We start from the raw sequence: 22,722 nt of genomic DNA on the forward strand, positions 1-22,722 counted from the left end.
TTTGTAAAGTAAAAATTTACAACAGAGAGAAAAAGCTAAAATTTCTCTATGTGGTAGAACATACTTTTCATAGTAAAAATTGAAAATAAATAAATATATATGAATACAAACGACTGGTTATCTTTTTCCTTGCACTGGAACTAAAATTTGTTTTTAAAAACTTCCTAATATGATTTTGGAATCAAAAGAACAACTTGCAGCTGCCTCATTTAATCATGAAATTTCAAAACTTTTAACAGGTTGTAAAGCCTAAACCGATTGAGATTCACCATAAATATTTTTTACACTTTTTTAAATACACAAAAATGTAACCATGCCAAGTTTCAATAAAATTCGAGACTGGAAGTGCTAAGCCACATTTTTTTTGACTGACTTTTGCATTTTTTCTAAAATAAATTAAAGGCTTAAAAAATATTATTGAAATGATGAATAAAATAAGCAGATATAAGGTAGTATTTAGTAAAAAACCACCCCAACATGAAAAAGAATTGAAGTACTTGCAGGATGCAAAACGATTGAAATCTCAAACGAGGCATGCAACTTTCTGCGCAGCACGTGCTTAACGTCGTTGGCATGATTCCAAAACATACATTTTTAATAGATATCGCAGACGATGAAGAATCGAGGGGGGAAAATAGAATAAAAAATTGGGGACTGAAAATTTTTAAAAAATCGTATTCTTTTCTGATTTTTAAAAATGTTTGAAAGAAGCAAAAAAAAAAAAAAAAAAAAAAAAAAAAAAAAAAAAAGGAGGAAATGTTAAACCAACAGAAAGAGCCGGCATTCCAGCAAAATCTCATCCCTGTAATTTACATTTCACAACATGCAAGTTACTAGTGATGAAGGGCCTAATGTGTCTCGTTACTTAGCCTTGTTATCAATTATTGGCATGGATGAGGGCGACAATGATCAGATTCATGCTTACTTCAGAGAAGCCTTGATTCAAAACAAAAGCAGTGATAGTGAATAAATTTTATGCTTGCACCAGAGAAGATGCATTCAAATACATAAATCAAAGTTGTGGGAGTATTTTTGTAGCAGGTACTCAATGACATTAAAAATGATCAAGATCACTAAGATAATAGAAATAAGTGAGGACAAAAAACAATCTGGACGGCTTAAAAAAAAAAAAAAAAAAATCTTGAAAGTTTAATTATATAGAAATTAAATCAAACAAAAAGTATGCTAAGTTTTTTAAAATTAAATTACTAATATAATCATCATTCAGTGTAAAAACATATTCAAGGCAATATTTAAACAAATGAGTTAATTTCATACCTCCAAATAGATTATATGTGCGTATCCTTTGATTCTTTTTGACATCAGAAGAAAAGAGATCTAAAAGAAAATTACCACCATATATCATCAAATGCAAATTTATACATGGAAAACAACAAATTCAAAAACTTAACTGTCGCACTCACATACAAGGGTTGGACCTTTAATAGTTGCAACACTGTTGCAAAAACTCCATGCAATTAAATTAGAGAATGTTGCAAACATGAAGTACTTACATACATGCACAAACATACACACAAATGTTCCAACAAAACTTATCAAAATGGATTTGTTTTGAGTTATTGTCTAAACAATTTTTTTTGTTGCCTACAAGTTTACACACAAAAATAACTTTAGGGATACTTAACTTACGTTGAAATTAGAGGATTTTTTTTGTTGTATAAGGACATAAAAGGTGCACGTTTATCCTAGGGGTGACCACCTGGGGGGGGGGGGGTCATGGTGCAGACTGCCATTGAAAATAGGAGTATTTGAGGGGTATTTTTCCTTTTTTCGGGGGGGGGGGTGCCCTTGCTTTTGGGAGGGGGGTGACTTTGGGATATTTAGGGGGAATGCACCCTTGCTCTAAAGGGGGTTGGGCACACGTTTATACGTCGTTCAAGTAGCGTAAAATTTTATTTATCATTAAGAACTGCGCTAGACAAAAGGGTTAGGGTTTTAATAGTTTTTAATTAATATCTCTGCTAACTGAAGTCGCACAGCTATGCCACATAGCTAAATATGTAGCCAAGAAAATTACGAATACATTGATACCTGGTACAATACTTGGTTTTCTGTCGTTCAACAGAAGTAGCAATGACATAGATAGTCACACAACAACTTTTATATATAAAGATTGAAAATCTGACGATCATCAAATGTATGTTATCAGCAATGCAAGAAATTCTATAAGACGCTATCATTCATACTTTGCGGGTAATATGAACCAAACATTTCAAACATATTTTGAAATAAAAAAAGTTAAGTAGGTTCACATCAACGGTCATTCTTATTTGCATAACTTACATAAATTAATCAAGTTTTATATCATTAAGACGTAGCATTATCAATGTTGAATCTACAACAAAAGGGCAAAGAAATATTCCTCTCTCTGAAAGGGCATTTTTTACTTACCAGAAAGAACCCCTTTCAATATTCACAACTGTAAAAAAAAAAGAAAAAAAAAAAAAGAAAAGAAAAGTAATGTGAATTTTGAAATTATGAATTCAAATTATGTTTTTCGCAATCACGAACTGCAACAGGACCCTACTCATTGGAGTTATTGTTTCTAGAAACGGCTCCTGTCACCCCAAACCAGCCCCTCCCCCTGGGCAGTTACGTGTGCATAGTTGTGTGTGGGTGCGCGTAGACCTGAGTGTATGCACGTAGGCGTGTGTGAGTGTATGCGTGTGAAGTCGTGTGTGTGTATGAGCGTGCGTGTGGGTAGGACATGGGCGCCTCCGACCAGGAGAAGCAGATAGCTCAAACCGGAGGAGCCGCGCCTGCAGAGGACGGTGGGCGGTGGTGCTGGCAGAGGCCCCTGGTCCAAGCTGAAAAAGGATCCGGACATCAAAGACGGTGAAGTCAGGACAATAAGCAATCGTGATTGCTCAACAAAAAAAATGTCTATGATCATTGGGGGGGGGGGGGGGGGGGAACCAATCTTCCTAAAGGCCTTAAACAGCAAAAGTTTTTTTGCAGAAAAAAGCAGTATCGATATAACAGGAATTTCATGTGTTGCTTTCAACAGCAGTTAAAATAGGGCTACAGGGCAGGGCCCAAGGCCAAATAACTTTTTCGGGATTATCATAAAACAACTTTAGCTGTTGACTGAAACAATTTTTGCTAGTTGGGGGCCCTAGGCCATTGCCTAGTAGGTCAATTCAGTAATCTGGCCCTGCTTCAGGGTGCTCTAAAAAGGAAAAAGGGCTGCCATGCAGAGCAAAATCATAGAGTCATCTTTCAGAACAGGGGTTAAAATTTACTAATTTGACAAAAACTCACCCAAAAAACGATATAGTTCAATTGAAATATAATTTTTTTGTTACTTTACCTTTACTTAGTTCAAGTTGTAGAGGATAATCAGTTTTCTTCATTACTTTTTTACATCCACCAGTTTTATTGTACACAAATCTTTTAAGATGAAGTATAAGTATAGGAGGCAACTTCTGTAAAGCTATATGACTGTAAGCTTCAACCTGTTGGAAAAATGTTCATGCATAAAACATCGAAGTGTTGAAACAACTTTTTCAAATGCAATCCATCAATCAATAAGGGTAATAAAAATAATGGCACTAGTATGTAGCAACAGGAAAACTGGTTTTAAAATAAAAATGAAAGCATTTCCTTATCTTTACTCTGCTCTCATTTCAAAACGAAACATGGCAAAACTTAGTTGACTTACACTATCAGTAGCAGCATTATCAGAACAACATATGAACACAGATTAGAGAAAAAGAAAAAAAAGTTTTTTGTGAGCCCAATTGGCTTTTACTGCTTACAGTTTGTAAAACAATCAAAGGCAAGGCAAATCAAATACAATCAACTGCCCCACAATTACATGTAATGGGCCAAAATTACCAAGGTCTATTTTCCAAGTACAAATGAAAATTAGGCAAAAATAATCTAAAAAAATATAAATACTATATCATTCTCTTATGATGCTTGTATTAATCAGTTCAACATTCTATTTATTGAGCAAATTTTTGTTGAATGTAAGTAACAAGATTCCAAGTTGAAAAATAAGGAATTTAGTGAAATTCACTTTTTTAAACTTTTTTCAAAGTATGATTTCATTATGTTTTCAGGAGGGTTCCCCATTCTCAAATTACTTTTGTGATGGTGCCAATAAAACATTGGTAAAATTTGCCTGTTTTGGACTTTGAATTACTGGTAATAATAATGAACTTTCTTTAAATACAGTAGATCCTCGTTTTACGCGGGTTTATTTTACACGGTTTCGGTTATAAGCGGATTAAGATTTGACTTTTATTTTATTTTACGAGGATGAGTTTCAATTCTAAGCGGATGCAGCAATTCAAACAGATAAAATTTTCTCCTCTTGCAAAATCCCTACTCCTGAGGTTGTAGATAACAAGTAATAAACTGCATTTAATGTCAAATTACTGATTTTTATGTGAGGGGGTTCTCCATACCTCGACACTACAGTAAAAAATGCGGCGGGGCCGTGGTAGCCCGATCGGTAGAGTGTCGGATTCGGGGCCGGAGAGTCTTGGGTTCGAACCTCGATGGTCGAAGACCCACCGTCGTCATTAAAGGGGACTGGGCAACGTTAAATATGCTTGTGGTCTCAATGTCCTCCAAGTGAAACGATACCTCTGGGGGTGCTAGTACCAGGTAGTTATTAGCTCCTGGACTAGTTCTAAATTCTCATTAACTATTCGATCCGGTGATGGTGCTGCCATCTATCGGTATATAAAATAATGGAGGCAAGGCACTTAGTATGCAGTCCTCGACATAAATACAGTTGTAGTCAGTTGTGACTCTGAATAGGAATAGGAAAAAATGCAGCCCGAAAACTTTTGTTTATTTCTAACAAACGTGGTGCAAAATGTAAACATACTGCACGGCTAAACTCACAGTGAAAAGAATATTTTTCATCAAAGAAACGGTTTCAACGAATTTAACTGTTGCCAATAATTTTTTTGGAGTTTCTTTAAAGAATTTCATTGAACAGTCTAGTGAGAACATGCAAGTTGAATGGAACGTCTGTGAGGATGTATTTAAGCAGTGGACATCCATTCATCGATCTCTTGCTCTCACTTCCTCCACAAAGTTGCCTCCTGTACAAGTTCCTGAAGTCGGCTGGCTGCCCAGGTTTTTGATGATCATATGGCTGATGCTGGATTGACAGCTTGATCCATTTGCTGAAGGCGAAAGTTAGGCCGGCCGGCCTTATGTGATCTGTTCTAGTTTTGAATCACAAATTACCCGGGTCAAGATTGTTCAAGACTACAGGACTATTTATCAAGATGGAGTTTTATGGAGCACCTGTGGTGTAAACTTTTCAATTACGTTAGAATTTTTCTAAAATATTTTTTATTGCTGGATTTAGATTCTACATGAATTCTACAAAGAAGTTTTAAAATGTTTGTTAACATGTTGTATTTTTACTGAACTAATAAATGTTAATGATTTACTTAAATATGCTTCCTAATTTGACTCAACCGAGACACATTTGTGAGATCCACTAAAAACTTCCTTTAACATTTAGATGTGCTAATATGTGATCTTGGGCAACTAGAGACATTTTTTGAGATTGGTTTTAGAGCTCTTTTCAGATGTAAAGTTATTAAACTTGCACAATTTAGAGTTTACATGAATAACTTTGAGAAGTGCTAATGAAAGAACAAAACCAGTGAGGACATCAATGACACACAACCAAAAGCTTTCACATTGAAAATTTTGAACCATTCCTAAACATTGGAAAATGATCTGATTTATTAGTGAAGGAAGATCCAATCATGGAAATTTAGCAAGTGATCATGTAAGCGTTAATTCCCCACAAAGAACTAGAGAATTTTTTTTATTTTATGCCAAAAGAGTAATATAAACAGTTTTTTTTAAATAAGCACTGAGTTGATTCATGTTTTCTTTATACACATTGTGCGCATGTATTGGAATGAGTACACATTCAACTTATTATACATATATATCACTAGAATGGATTTTGTTTTTCATCTACAGAACCTAACCCCTACGTTAACACTATTATTAAGTCTCAATTTATGCAGTTTCGTTTTATGCACCATTTCCGTGAAACGTAACATCCGCTTAAAACGAGAGTCTACAACAGTGAAAAATGTTTAATATGAAACAGTAGGAACCAAAATATTTTTTCGTGATGAAAGAATTTTGTGTTCAAAGATCTGTGCTCAATTATACAGTGTACAGTCCAGACCACTACAGGGTGTTGGAAAAGGAGGGTGGGACCGTGTCTTTGATCTTCCAGTTTCGCTGCTTCGTGGCTACAGGAGGGGAAAAACGACCGTCTATGACGTCATCCTGGAAGCACTGACTTGCGTATTTCCATAGCTCAATACTGGTTTGCATCTTCAATTTTAATTTTCCTGCTCGCACTATTTATCGCACGGGCTCCCCTTGCCCGTGCCCTGGGCATGACATTTCCAAGAATGTACCATGAATTCGTATATGTGAATATTTCATTATCTGTACTTATTTATTTCATTATTTTTGTATAGTAACTGATATTTTGAATGTTATCATTGATATTCATTCCATTCTTGAGCAATAGTTGTCAGAAATATCTGTTTGAAGTTACAGTAATTGTTTGCAAAAATGTTTCATAGTATTATATTTATCTATAGTAGTCTGTTTTTTCATGAATTCATATGTTCTACAAATGCAAATATTTCATTATCTGTACATATTATAGTTATTTCATTTATTTATACAGTTGCTTGTGGTTTGAATAATTATTTCTGATATTCATTCGAAAATTCATGAGCAGTAGTTAACATAAATATCAGTTTGAAATTACAGTCATTGTTTCCAAGAATGCTTTATCCTTATATATAAAGGGCTAATTTCTGTCCGGATGTCCGGGGTAAACTTCAAAACTACTGGAGGGATTTTAACCATTTTTTCACCATAGATAGCTACATAATCGGAGAACAAATTAGGCTATAATTTATCGCTAAAAAACTTAGTTTAAGAATGCCGTGATCGAAAACAGTGAATGTCAGTAATTTCCACATCATATGATTAAAGGATTAAACCCATCTTTCCATCTTTTTGAAAATTCGTTGCCTAACAACAGCAATATTAAAAGTAATCATAATGTAAATTTTGGAACAAGGCCTCTCTGGAGCAAGCATGACATTGCTTTCTTAGGAATTGCATCCTCATCTTTATACATAAAGGGCTAATCTCTGTCCGGATGTCCGGGGTAAACTTCAAACCTACTGGACGGATTTTAACCATTTTTTCACCATAAATAGATACATTATGAGGGAGCAACTAAGGCTGTAATTTATTCCTTAAAAACTTAGTTGTAAAAAGTTATGGTGGAAAACAGTAAATTTCATATCATTTCCCCATTAAATAATTAAATTTGCAACTCCAATAAATTATAGGGGGCGTAGCAGCCACTGTCTAATGGCGGATGAAAAAAGGTGAAACAAACAAATGCCATAACTTATAACTTGCTTTGACGTTTAGTGAATGACAGTACTTTTTCATCGTATTTGTGCGAAGTTTTCTTTTTTATTCTTCTGAAATAACATTACACCACAAACTGCTTGAAGCCGGAAATTTACCACAAAGAAAACTCGTGGAATGGAATGTTTTACCTTTTTCTTTAGTATTGGTAATCATCGCAAGGTAGCGTATTCGAGCTTTGAAGTTGCGAATATGAAACTCATTGTTACAAAAATTTGTTGCCTAACAACAGCAATAATAAAAGTAATCATAATGAAATTTTTGAATCAAGGCTTCTCCGGAGCAGACATGAGTTTAAAGTCGTTTAAACATTTGGAAACTCTACTTTTTGCATCCTTAAAGAAACGTAGTAGAGAGCTTTTTTTTCTTTTGAGTGTGTACTATTTAATTAAATAAAGCGCACGGTTTTTTCAGTGATCTTTGTTTTTGTTAGTTCATATTTTGGAAATTCTTCAAATTTTTATATGCTTAAATTCGTGCTTTCGTTTTTAAATGAATATTTGTTTGTTCTTTATACTTATTGCTATTTTACTTTAATGGGTAAGGAAGAAGCTCGAATTTTAATCATGTCAAAGTGATATGTTTTGAGTTCTTTCAGTTAAAACAGAAAACGAAAGGAAGTAGCGATTGTTTCTTACATTTATTTCTGACCCAGGCAACGCCGGGTATTTTTGCTAGTAAGATAATAAATCTCGGCAATAGTGAGATCATTATTGAAACACTATGTGGTATCTGTTCGGAAGAATCAATATTTTTCCTTCTCTAGTTGTTTAATATGTTTTGTAAATGTAATATTTCATGATTTAATTACGAGCAATGGTATTTGAATAATGTTTTTTTTAAATGAATTGTTTAAAAGAATGAAAAATTGTTTCATTGCGTAATAAATTTCTGAAATAGTAGGGTTATTAATGAAACATCATGTTTCAATTTCGGAGATATATATATAGTTTTTCCTCTCTAGTTGTACATATATTCATAAAATCTACAAATGCAGGCATTTCATTACCTGTACTCGTTACATAGCTGCCAACCTCAAGATACAAAAAATAGGAGCACTTAAGGGAAAAAATAGGAGCACTGAGGGCTAAAATAGGAGCATGAAATCGTGGTCTGCGCTAAACCTTCCTTCTGTACCATAAGTTTCCATAAATTCTAAGCACTTATAAAATGCTTTTCTAAATTTTCATGTTAGATTTTCAACAAAACTACAATCAAGTTTTAAAAAAAATTATTTTACATTAAAAAAGCAACATTACATAGATACATATTGAAAAGTTTTAAAAAAACATGATTGCTGTTTGATTTAATAAAACTGCAATCCTTTTTAAAAATATGCTTTTATACATATGCTACATGCATAAGAACATATTGAAGATTAAAAAAAAAAAACAATTATTTCTTATACTTGGAAGTAAAGCAACTTCATAGTAAAGGTCAAGGCTCTGAAATTTTGAAAGTGGCCAGTGGCACTCGACTCCAAAAACTTAGTGGCCACCAATGTCATTAAGTTTTGAAATACAAACTGGAGTGGGGGAGGCAGTTTTTACAACTTCCCTAAAAAAAAAAAAAAAAAAAAAAAAGATGAATAGGATTTAAAGAGAGATATTCAATACTTTTTTGCACATGGAAAATTTAAGTTAAAATAGGTTTCTGATTTATTTAAAAAAATAAAAAAAATAAATAAATGAATGAGAAGTCAGCAGGAACCTTCAATTTAGATGAAATAGTTTCAGTTTATAGCAAAGCCTACAAGGCAATAAGGATCAAATAGATAAAATTTCCCCTTCAAGAAAATTATTTAAAAAAAAAAAACATAACTTTTTGCCTTCTGTTATTTTTAATAGTTTGTATTGAGACAAACAACTAATTCTGTTTTCGGGAACTTAGGCTATTAATAGTCTTGTCTACTTCATGCTGCAAATGACAAAACATGGCAACAACGCGAAAAAGTCAAGACAATAGATTTTTGAGTTTGTTGCATTAAAAGTAATTATAAATAATTAATGAGCCTTAAAAAAACTAAAATTTAGACGAAATAGCGAGTTTTTAGCACATTAGAGTCTAAACCAATGAGGATAGAATAATATTCTGAAGAAAAAATTTTGCATTTTTCAAGAAAAAAATTTAGAATTTTCCGAAAAAAAAAAGCCTACTTTGCATTATTTTCAATAGTTTGCATTCCAATAAACTAATTCCAATTATGAAAACTTGGCCACTTAAAAGAGTCTTGTGTACTAAAATCTCGCAAATGACCAAATATGGCGACTAAGTCAAAAATTCAGATATAAAATTTTGAATTTATAGCATGAAAAGCAATTATAAATAATTAATGACCCTTAAAAAACTAAAATTTAGACGAAATAGCGAGTTTTTAGCACATTAGTCTAAACCAATGAGGATAAAATAATATTCTGAAGAAAAAATTTTGCATTTTTCAAGAAAAAAATTTAGAATTTTCCGGTGAAAAAAAAAACATTTTTGCATTATTTTCAATAGTTTGCATTGCAATAAACATCTAATTCCGATTTTGAAAACTAGGCCACTTAAAAGTCTTGTGTACTAAAATCTCGCAAATGACCAAATATGGCGACTAAGTCAAAAATTCAGATATAAAATTTTGAATTTATAGCATGAAAATAATTCAAAAATAAAAAATCCCCATGAAACTACAATTTAATTGCGAATTTTTAGCACATTCGTGTCCAAAGCAATAAGGATAAAATGAAATTTTAAATGGTATAACTGTTTTCATATTTCTCAATAAAATTATTTAAAATAACCAAAAAAAAAAAAAAAGAAAAAAAAACATTTTGCAGCACATTTTGCTTATTTTCATTAGTTTGCAGTTAAAAGAAACACCCAATTCTGCTTTGTCCTTGAAAACGAAGGCGCTTAAGTATCGTCTGCTAACTTCCATCTTGTGAATGACCAAACATGGCGGCTACGTTTTACACGTAGCTGAAATGCTCGATGAAAAAACGACGATCTCCAATCGGCGCTCCCCCTCAGTGTTTATCCTGACACTAAGCTTCCAAAGCATCAAATTGTCTTCTCTTTTGTTGAGTTTGCGCACAATTCCTGCCTTCGAGGATAGGGAAATTTCTTCTTTTTCCTCAAAAATCGAAAAGTGTACAAGCAAAGTAAAAAAAACGGAGTTTTTTTGGGAAAAATCGGATTTTCGGAGTACGCAATAAAAATCGGAGAAACTCCGGGAAAAACGGAGCACTTGGCAGCTATGTCGTTATAGTTATTTCATATTTTTTTGTGGATGCGTATGTTTTGAATTGTTATCATTGATATTCATTCAATAATTCGGAGTGCACTGTTTGAATATCTCTTTGAAATATAGTAAGAGTTCTTAAAAATGTTTCATAGGATAATAAATCTCTTAATACAGCAGTTAAATATTGGAACATTAAGTGGTTTAAATGTCAAAGAATCAATATTTTTCCATTTTTAGTTGTTTTATCTATTTTGAAAATTTAAATGTTTCATGGATTAATTTCGAGCAACATCTTAAACTGTTAAAAAACAAACAAACGAACAAAAAATCATTGGATGATGAACTTCAACGAATCGTTCTGTGGTGTCATTTTCGGAGAATACATATTTTTATCATCTAGAGTTGTACATATATTCTACAAATGCAAACATTTCACTACATGTATTCATTATAGTTTATTTATTTGTTTCATAATCATCAGTAATTACATAGCTGATTATGATTTGCATTTTTATCATTGATAACCAGTTAAAAAGTCACAACAATAATTCTTGGAAATATCTGTTTAAAGTAAAGGTAGTTGTTTTAAATAATGTTTCAATTGAATAATATTCCTTTGTGGGGTTATTAATAAAATGTTATATGCCAACCTGTTGTGTCAGTTTCTTCTAACGCATATTTTTCCATATAGAGTTGCGCATATATTCTACAAATGCAGTTATTTCAATATATGTATTTATTATAGCTTATTTCATTTATTTGAATCATAAACATCAGTAATTACATAGTTGATCATACTTTGAATGTTCATCAGTGGTATCCATTTGAAAAGTCACAGCCAATAGTTCTTGGAAATATCAGTTTAAAGTAAAGGTTTGATCTTAAAAATATTTCATAGGATAATTTTTTTGGGGGGTTATTAAAGAAACGTTATGTACCAACCAGCTTCTGATATTCCGTACTTATTCCTCTATAGTTATTTTAATATTCTGCAAAAATAATACAGTGAAACCTCCGAATAGCGGACAGTCAAGGGATTAGAAGTTTTGTCCGTTATTGGGAGGTGTCCGCTATTAGGAGGGACTACTTAATTTACCTTTTTCAAAATGGGCTGTTGTTCCCTTTTTAGAACACAATCGAAACAATTGCGAAAGGTTTACTACATTTTACGTCAAGTGTAATTAATCTGTTTTTTCTTAATAAAGGTATACTGACAGCACACACTTGTCTTAAAAAGCATTTAATCAATTAAAGTAATCAGTTAAAACAGTTTGACATCTCTTTTTTGCATTACCAACGGCGGCGATTCGGCGGAGCAACCCCCTCCCCCCACACACTTTTTATGGTTAATTTATTTATTTTATCTCAAGTATCACTATTGCATGATTGACAGTTGGCAATATGACCTTGAATATGGGCAAATCTTTTTCATATCTAAAAATTAAACAACCCAACGAAACCACGGAGCCATAAAGCCGACTACTACCGGCGCCGGTCGGCTCAATTGCATCTCCCGAGAGCCCCAGTTAGAAAAACCGCCCAGTTTCCTCTTTTTTATCTTAACTTTTGAATAGTTATTGTGTACAAAATTCATTAAAATCTTAAGAAAAACGAACGTTAATTGTTAGATTGACATCAGTTTTCACTTATCTGCTTCAATACTCTCAAAACTATAGCCGTTACAAAATTCTGACTTTTTTTTTCTTTTTCTTTTTTGCTGCCCGCAAAAAGTACCATGCCTTTTAGTTCGTTTTTTTTCTGCCCCCAACTTTTAAGCCCCAATTGCTTCCTCTGCCAATTACCACCCTTTTAATTCCAAGAAACAGTGATAAGGAAATGGGGGGGGGGGGTGGAATATCAGTTGTGGAAGATGAAAAGTTTTGTAAGGCAAGCAGTTACTAAGATATTCTGTGAAAAGAAGAAAAAAAACGGAAGTGCTACGATCGCAAGGGAAATTTTTTTGTGAAATAATTGTCCGTTATTCGGAGTGTCCGTTATTCAGAGTGAATTACATGGAATGGCCTACACTGAGGGACTGGGACTTGCAAAATTGTCCATTAATTAGAGGTGTCCGTTATTCGGGAGTGTCCGTTAAGGGAGGTTTCACTGTATTTTAATATATGTATTTATTGTAGTCATTTATGTACACAGCTATTTGCATTTTGAATCAACATAGTAGTTACAAAATCTTTCCATTATACACGAGTAACAGTACTTGGGAAATATCTGCTTGTAATAACAGTAATTGCTTTAAAAATGCTTCATGAGATATTTAATTTCTTTCATAAAAGACGTATAAATGAAGTATTACCATGTGGTAATCAGTTTCTGAGTATTTGTATTTTTCCCTCTATGTTGTTGTATATATTTTATAAATGTAAATATATAACTATTTTGAACTAATATAGTTGCTATATATTATTAAATTCAATCATTATTCATTGAAAAATTCGTTTTTTTACTTCTTAGAATTAATATTAATTTATTATATTATTAATATTAATAATGATTCTTTCTCTCGTCTACAATTTCTTGAAGATAATCTTTAAAGTAAATGAATAACAGTAATTTCTCTTCCAAATCAGGAAAAGATTTTTTGTAGTAGTTTACGAATTTAATAACTCAAATAGATTACCATTTTCTTCTAATAAAATTATTTTAAGTTGTAGTCAAACTTGGTTTAGTTTCATAATAATTATCATTTGAAATCACTCATGATCAAGTTTTGTTCTTCCATTTTATTCGAATTCAAAATAATTCTCGTAAAATATGGATGAGACATAAACAATAGTATCAAAGAATGTAAATTAAGACACGAAGGCTTAATTTTTCCCCCCAAATTATGCTTTTATGTCCAAAAATAGGAGCGAAGCAATGCCATTTCCTATTGAAATCGTCTTAAAGTGCTCAGCGAGTGCTTCCGGAGCTACGTCACCAATTTCATTCCCCCACAACCTGTTTCGGGAGATAGTCCAACCCTAGTTTCCTTCCAAAGACCCTGAGACTACTATATCATTTTGTGGAAAACCTATTTCACTGTATAAACATTTTAAACTCAAACTATCTTAACTGTTGAACTAAATGTATTTCAATGAATAAATATCTAAACACTTCTTCATTTTTGAAACATCACAGAAATTCTGAGGTTGTTGGTCATTTCTCAACATATGCAATAGTAAACCCTTCACCACTGGATTTTAGAATGCTATTTCAATTATACATTTCAAAAATTTCTTAGCACAACAGTTCCTTGTTACATTGCTCACTTGGATTTATCATACATCCCCCCCCCCCAAAAAAAACTTAAGGTTGCTTAAATTTGAAACAACTAAAAGTTAAATCATTGCATTTCAAGTCATTTAAAAAAAAAAAAAATCAATGAACAAAACAGTATGTTTTCAATTCATCAAAATTCACTGTAGTTTTTTAGCTGCAACTTCGGATTTTCTCAAAAGACAACAGATATATTTTTTAATCATTTTTTCATCTTAAAAGAACAATTGGAAATATAATTTTCTTTTGTTGCTTGTATTAAGACAGTTGTCCCAGTGTGATATTGAATGATTTTTACTTCCTTTTACAAAAAAAAGGAAGTATTGTATTTGCAAAAAAATTTTCACTCAAAAATCAACCTTAATTTCCATTTTGCTCACCCCCGAATGAATGTTGAGTTTTTTTCTTCCACTCGACCACACAAGTGCCTAAGAACGTATAGACACGCGGAATATCCATTTTGATGATTCTCGAGTTAAATATAACGAGTTTTCTCGTGACGTCTGTATGTACGTATGTATGTCGCATAACTCAAGAACAGTATGACCTAAAAAGTTGAAATTTGGTATGTAGACCCCTAGTGAGGTCTAGTTGTGCACCTCCTCTTTTGGTTGCATTCGGGTGTTTCTAAAGGGGTCTTTTGCCTCTTTTTTTTGGGGGGGGGGAATCATTGTTAATTTCGATGTAAACTCAAGTGGTGTTATAGTTTGTCGGATACTTGGTGACATATCGCCAGTCTTTTAGTTGCCAAGTTTTGTCTCCAACTTGATGATTTCTTTAAAAAAAAAATTTGGTTTTAATTTGGCCACTGTTGGTGATATTTAGAGTAAACTATTGAATCACATTAAAATTGCCAAGAATGGGGAAACATTAAATTGAAGTAAAAGGAAGTCATGTGATGCACACATCAGCTCGGTTTATTGTAAGCACGTACATCTTGTTTTACATAAACAGATTACATACATTTCATGACTTTGGTTTCATGATCATGGTTTTGGTTATATTATGCTTTTTGCTGTCTTCAGACAAGCACAATAAGTAGGGATTACTGTAGAGTATTTTAAATGGTTGACAATTCACGCAGTATGATTTTGATCAGTTTGTCCTTTTTTGTATTTTGCTTATGTGTTATTATTTAGTTTTTGCACGTTTCTTTAACCAGACCTATCTTACAACTGTGGTTATACTTGTTAAAAGTCCAAGCACTTCTCAAATATGTTCTTAGCACTTTTTCAAAAACTGAGTAACCGGATCAAGTTGTGTGAGATCCTACATAAACAAAATTTCAACTCCAATTTTGTATTCTTATACTAACAGTCATAATGAAAGCTATCATATAATTAAATTGAAACAATACTTTGATATTAAAACACAATATAGCAACCACAATTAAGCAGATACAATTAAATAAGCCATTTAACCGTATAAAGGTTTCTTTTTTTGGTACATAATTTGGATAATAACATTTTGAGATTAACTGTCATTCAGAGTTTCTTTTCTTTAGAACTGAAGTTTCACCTACTAAACATAATAACTGTCAACAAAAATAAAATCCGGTGTATAGTAGGGTAGCACATCATTAAATGAATACTTAGGAACAATTTCATTTAAAAAAAATTGTAACATAGTTAAAACTTGTTTAACTTAACACATGGCAGCAAACACATTTAAATTACTAATACCAATTGTTTTTAACAAATTGGAAGAACTTATATAGTTCTGCTTCAGGTTTTTCTGAAGGGTTGGAATGAAAACTCAATACTTGGGTTGCTCACGAATTTTGCTACTCCGTGCTTGAACACACATACATGCCTATAAGCTAGCCCAGAATAACATGCACAAAAACACCTTTACAGACTACTTATGAATTAAATAAGAAGAAATGGAATTTTTTACCTCTTGTTTTGTCTTGGCACATGTGTATCCCTGTATAGGTTCTTTTACTGTCATCTCTTTAAGAGCCTCAGCTACACTATTAACATTTTCTGACTATACAGAAAAATAAAACAGATTTCAGATTGACACTAAATTTTTGAAATTAATTTTAAACATATTATTATGTAATTTACTACAGATTTTGAATCATCCATTATTTTTTCTCAACGACAAATGTAGCTAAAAGACGGGCTGTGGAGTCAGAGGCGAAGAGTTGGAGTAGGACTGATTTTTTGGCAAAGAATTCGGGAGTCAAGGGTTTAAAAATCAGGAGTTGGAGTCGATCCTTCTCCCCAAAGTCGGCAATTCTGCCAGTGCTGTCATAGTTGGGAGTCGAACTGCTTTTGGGTGTTGTGAAAACTGCCAAAATTGTCGGAGTCGGTCATTTTTCTTCCAACTCCGTAGTCTTGGTTAAAATAAGAAAATTAATAACCATTAAACCTTTTCTGTCCTTTTTTAATGCTTCTTAAAGAATGTGCAATGATCAAAAGTATTATATTAATCATAATATACATACACAATTAGTTGAAACTATAACTAATCTCATCAACTACACCATTACTTACAATTAAAACATTATGTAATAACTGAAAGCAAGGGCGCCCATACGCAAAATTTTAAGGTGGGGCTCAGATATTTTCCCCATAGAAACTGATTCCAGTACAGATTAGTTATTAAAATTTGACATTTTTAATAACTTATTCATTAATTTGCTGGAAAAGAAAAGTTTTTACATTTTTTCAAAGAAAAAAATACTAAAAGCAAAGAAGTTCTTTCAAAAAAAAAGGGGGGGGGGGCCTTGAGTACCCACTTGCCCCCCCCCCCCATATAGGCACCCTTGACTGAAAGCTTAATCTGGCACATAAGAATAAGAAATCTATACATATAATAAAATAAGATGTTTGTGTGTGTATGTGTGGCGCGCATCCCGGGAAAACGGTAAGACCTAGAAAGATGAAATTTGGTATACAGGTATAGTTTTTGCTGAAGTTGTGCACCTCAGGCTTCGATTTTTAAAATTTTATTTAGAAAAAAAGTTATTTAATGTTTTATGTGATTTTTAGCACTTTTTACCTCACAGACCCCGGACCAATAGCGCCAGACAAATATTTTTTGTACTATAGGGTCGGAAATTTAATTTTAAATATGATGAACAAAAAAATTTTGAAAATAGGGCAATTTTTGTATTTTTTTTAAATTTTTGAAAAAAACCTTTATTTTGCATTTTTTTCTGGGTTTTATATTTTTCTAATATCATCCTGCGAGAAGTATCAAAGCCTCATTTCTAAAATTTAAATTGGTAATAGTCAAAACATTTTGCTCTCTTCAGAAGAAAAAAGTTCTTAAAAATACGCAATAGTTTTTTTTTTTTTTTTGCAATTTTTTTTAATGCTGAACACAACATGTCTTTCCACGCATCAGCCGAAAAAAGCGTTCTTCTATGGCTCTGACGTCACTACTTGGATTTCGATTCGATATTTACGACGGAATCTTAATCGCGAACAATGTTAATCTTTTTTTTCACTATATAACTTACTTCTAATTTTATGACGTGATGACCACGTGTTTTTCCGGCAGCGCTTGCTTTTTTTCTTTCCTTTTTTTTTGTTTTATTTAGGGATTGCATTTATTTCTCTTTTCATTCTCTCCCCCCCCCCAAGCTGGACGTTTTGTTGTATCTATATTACGTTACATTTCATAGTTGTGCGCATTTAATTCACTAAAAACAGCGAGATTTTTTTTTCTTTGTCACTTACTTTACTTTCTTACTTTTTTGGCACACTGCGGGGAATTTTGGAGATAACGGATAACTTTTTTTTTTTGCTCTACTTAAATAAAAAAGCGGTTTTTTGAGTGATCTTTGTTTTAATTAGGAAATGAGTTGGGAGGTTAAAATAAATAGAGATGGATAAGAAAATTTAGAGATAGATCGTAAAGGTAGATAGCCGCCGAAGGCGTCAATCTTGGCGTAAAAATGTGAATGGCATAAAAAAGATAAAGATGGATTGATTAATACTGTTGCCAAATTTATTTAAACAGCCGCCAAAGGCGGCAAACTTGAATTAAAATGGTAAAGGACAAGTTAGCCAAACAGCCACCGTAGGTGGCTGCTTGCATAGAAAGGTGAATGGCGTAAGAAGGCGAACCAGCTGGTCGCCGCAGGCAGCTAGTATGAAATAAAACAAAATCTTAAGGTAAAATATGGGAAGAGATTGCAACTCATTGATTGAAGTTGACTATGAAAATAAATAAATAAATTACAAATACAATCCAAAACAATAACAGTTACCTGTATATCTAACTGCAAAGTGAAGAAAGGTTGTATAGAAGCAGAAGTTTTGTTCCCACTTGTAGTTAAAAATGACTTTATTTGCCCTCCAAGGAGATCAGATATTGGTGTTTTATGTTCAGCAACCTACATAGGAAAGGAAAAAAAAAAAAAAAAATCTGTAAATGATTTGTTGTTGTATTATCTTTTTTATGATCAAAATTAATTTGTAATTTCCGAATGCTAAAATATGATGCTTTTAAACCTAGAAATGAATAACAAAATCCTAAAATAACCAGGTATATAAAATATACTTTAAAATGCTGCAAACAGAAAGGAAAACTAAAAGTCATAAAGATTAACTGAATTAAGATCATTTTGAATAACACAAACTATACGCAGATATACTTCTGGGTCTGGCATACGGTACAGTCGCAAAGGGTGCCATAACTCACAGGAAGCAATGCTTTCAGGAAAAACATACATTTTTCACAAGAAATGTTGAAATCCATGTTTTGCAAAAATAAAATTACAACAATTTAAACTAGTGGTTCCCATATTGGGGGCCAATTAACTCTCCAAGGGGCGATGCATTCTTGAGGGGTGATGGGGAGCAATGAGCATTTGGAAGATAAAATGATGACAATAGAAACTCAGCAATTATCGAAGTTGAAAATGCACAAGACACCAATTGTTCCGAGTTCAGACATAGAATATCAAGTCAAAAAAGAAACAAATCAAGATTCAGGAACATCCTTCTCACACCCTGGTTGAACCTCAAGAAGGTATCTCATCATTCATTGATAAGTTTACGAATTTTAAAATTTGCATTTTGTTTTAATAATTAAAAAGTGTCAATGTTTTTAACTGGGGTGAGGGGGGGATTGGTGTTAGTCAACCTAAAGAGGTGTTTGATTGGCTCAAAAAGGTTGGAAACCACTGATTTAGACTATGGTTTGTATTTATCCTTCTGCAAACTAAAATTAAAGCAAAATGTAACAAGCTGAGCTATTTATACAAGTAAAAGACAATTAATGCAACATATGATTTTTATATTCTATTGCCATCTTAAAAATCCTACACTAATTGTATCTCTTAAATTCTCATGAAATCGGAGATAAAAAAAAAAAAAAAAAAAAGATGAAAATTAATGAAACTTTTTACAAGTGGTATCAGCTTCAATTGACTTTCATTATAATTTTAGAGAGGGAGCATCAAAATGACAAGTTTGCAAATATTCAATTACACAATAAAAAAATACAAAAAAAGTTAAAATTGTAGTAAACACAAAATAACCCCTGTTAAACATTTAAAAAAAAAAAAAAAAAAAAAAAAAAAAACTATTTGAAACAAATTAAAAACTACCAACAATTTAATGATTTAAAAAAAATAATCTTGAAATAAAAAATAAAATGAGCAGATTAAAAGTAGCAACAGTTACAAAAGCTTTTAACTTTCAGAAGATAGTAAATACTTTCCGGATGAAAAAGGATTGAAATCTCAAAGTCAGCTTGCCATTTTTGCCTATGCACAAATTTGATGTAGGTGTGTTACTAAAACAATTCCTTTTCACTTGTAAGAATTTGAAATAAAATTTCTTTTAAACTAAAAGAAATCTGTTCAAAAGTTATCCCCCCCCCCCTCCTGCCTACATTTTTAGTTACAGTTGCGCAATAGAGATGAGTTCGGGCTCATTTTTGAGAGTCCGGGGCTTGCCCGAGCCCAAAAATTTGTAACCAAGCCCGAGTGATATTGTCTCAGACCAAAATCCGAGCCCGCAAGTGCCCGAAGGAAACTTTCTTGTATCAAAAACTGCCTTCTACAGTCTGACATGATCTCTCTGTAAAGAAAAATGTTATGTCAAATGTTCTTCATTAACAGAAGTTTAATGCATTACTGTATGACATATTGCAATAGTAATTGCAAAAAAAACACTATAAATAAGAGTTAATTATTTTTTTTTAGGAGCAGGGGGGGGGGGGAGATTTGACATTGATTGAACTGATTTAAATTTTCCTTTCATTTTCTCACAGTAGGAAAAGGTTTATTTGCTTTGAATTTGTATGGAGTATGGCGATTGAATACCTGTACTTGAGCTCGAGCCCCAAACCTATTTTCGGTTCTAGTGCCCGAGCCCGCTTCGGGCCTGGGCTCGGGCTGAGCCCGTCTCATCTCTATTGCGCAACAGATTTAGATCACCTAACAACCAGAAAGTGCATTAAAAAAAAAGCAAATTGCTGCCAAAACCAGAAAATTTTATGCCTGGGAGATAGTTAATTCAATAAGGAGTTAGGGAGAAGGCATTGAAATTCGGAAGTCTCCTGAATAAATCGGGAGAGTGGGCAGCTATGATAAAGCAATCTTATTGCATAAAATATATCTTCCACCTTGCATTCTTTGATTTTATCAATGTGACTTAAACACAGAATAAATATGTAGGAAAAAAAAGGCCAAGGTACACTCATGTACACACGGTTTGAAACTTATGTACAAGATGACATGAAAAATTGGAAAACTTACTTTTCTGGTTACCATTCCTTTATGCTTGGATCCTATAACTTGCCATTCCTCCTCACCTTCACTGACATCTCCATTTTCTTTTAAATCATCATTCACTACATAAAAAGACAAATATTTTGTCAGATATGCAGGTTTTAAAGAAACATATTTTAGAGTTATTTAGTTTTCAGATATTTTCAAGAGCATATACAATTCAACAGGGAAGGTGAAGCAGACCCAGGCCTGGATTAACGCATAAGCTGAGCAAGCTATAGCTTAGTGCCCCTGCTTTTTTAGGGGCCCCAACTCCCGGAAATTAGCATAATTTGTTCCAAAAAAGAAAAAAGAAAAGTACTTGAAATTTTTTTTTTTCCATTTTCTAGTGCTTGAAAATTTGGAAAGTGGCTACAAACCACACAAATAGGAGGAGGTAGGGGGAAGGAATGCTAAAATATGTCAAATTCAGCTCTTTGCTACATCCTGTACCAAAAATGTAAAATCCATGTATCTCACGTTTCTGAAACATATTACAAGTTTTTGTGACTCACAATGTTTCATACCTTGCAATTTATATAATTCCAAATACAGTATTTTGGAAATTATTTTGTTATTGCTTGCTTTAAACTTACTTCTTTTGTTTATTGTCAATCTGTTTAGCACGGGAAAAAAATACACTACCTCTATTCCTTTTTCGTTTTCTGTCTCACTTGCAATTGAAACAAAGTTGTTGTCATGAGAAATCTATAGTCTCTTTTATAGTTTCTATAGTTTCTTTTTAAATTTAAAATAGCTTTTCTTACAAAATTAGAACTGGACTGTAAAAATTTAAAATCAAGTACTAAAATATCAGAGATTGGAAAGTATAAATGAAGCACGTTAAATAATTTTAATTGTTCTTAAGTCCTTGAAAATAATTAGATAAGTCTTTGAAACTCCCTAAGCAATGTGGGCTCCAATTTTATTTCTTATCAAGTGTTATACATTGTGAGTTGTTCAAATGGGAAAGTATGTTACTCTCCTTGTTACATATTTTCTAAAACTATACACTATTTATTTTAGAGCATTTTTTACTATTGATTATTTTACATTTAATTCATTGTTGTATTTGTCAGTGGGTTGGAGAGGTGATTAAAAACTAATTGCACTGAAAGTCAATGTGAGCAAGTAACAATGCATTGTCTTTTCTCTTTCCGAGCTCTTTCTCTGTCAACTGCTCTCATTGATTTGTCGAATCAAAAACAATTTTTACTGTGTGTTATCTTAATTTTCGAAAGAGTATATAACTTTAAAAAACATTTCTTTGCCTGGAGAAACCCTCGACAATTCATAATATTCTATACTTTGCTTAAAGGGGAGTCCTGAGTCACTCTTTTGATACCATTCCCCCTTCTTAAGGTCAATTCAACACAGGACCATCGGGGAAAAAACACATTAAAGCATGATCAACAAAGTCAAAGCATTGCTGTATGTATCAGAGGAAAGAGACAAACATAGTAAAGGGAAAAAAATAAAACAATGCCTCATACACCACAGAGAGAAACATTGTTACGTTTTCAAACTACAAAAGGGGCCGCATATCTGAAATGCTTAGGGCCCCGTTGAGTTTATATTCGGCCCTGAGCAGACCTGCTATTTACTCTCCATGGGGAGGGGGTGGGGTCTAATTTTGTAAAAATAATATAATCATGCATTGAGTACATACAGGGTCCAATTAATCTCTGAAGCTGGGGGTAGCTCAGTTTCACTTTCTGGCTATGGATTTTTTTCTAAATTGTATACACCTTGGAAGGAAACTTTTGAACATCAAATTTATTTCCAAATGTGTTCCAGCTGATTAACTCATTGATGGTTTTGAACGTCTTATCACACCCTAGTGAGTACGTTTCAAAAGTATTTTACACTTATCTTTCTGTTTCTAAGCATTCGTTGTCAAATGGTCGGAGGTGCAGTGCAGTAGCTAGGAATTGGATGGAAGGTAGGGCACTTGATTTACATAGCAAATTGCTCCAAAAAAAAAAAAATTCCATGGGAAGAATTTCAC

At 32.7% G+C, this 22,722-nt stretch overlaps 1 protein-coding gene across 1 annotated transcript in view; it reads right to left on the reverse strand.

Moving 5' to 3' along the window:
* LOC129217405 (ubiquitin carboxyl-terminal hydrolase 10-like) overlaps nucleotides 1–22,722 on the reverse strand; it is a 51,939-nt gene that overhangs the window by 2,968 nt on the left and 26,249 nt on the right. Inside the window, exons 9-13 of the mRNA XM_054851702.1 lie at nucleotides 20,703–20,797; nucleotides 18,204–18,329; nucleotides 15,875–15,967; nucleotides 3,332–3,476; nucleotides 1,279–1,338 (exon numbers count right to left, since the gene is read on the reverse strand). Of these exons, the coding sequence (XP_054707677.1) occupies nucleotides 1,279–1,338; nucleotides 3,332–3,476; nucleotides 15,875–15,967; nucleotides 18,204–18,329; nucleotides 20,703–20,797 (519 nt within the window). The remainder of the gene's footprint in view (nucleotides 1–1,278; nucleotides 1,339–3,331; nucleotides 3,477–15,874; nucleotides 15,968–18,203; nucleotides 18,330–20,702; nucleotides 20,798–22,722) is intronic.

This window comes from Uloborus diversus, chromosome 2 (genome assembly GCF_026930045.1).
Source record: "Uloborus diversus isolate 005 chromosome 2, Udiv.v.3.1, whole genome shotgun sequence".
Classification (NCBI taxonomy): Eukaryota; Metazoa; Arthropoda; class Arachnida; order Araneae; family Uloboridae; genus Uloborus; species Uloborus diversus.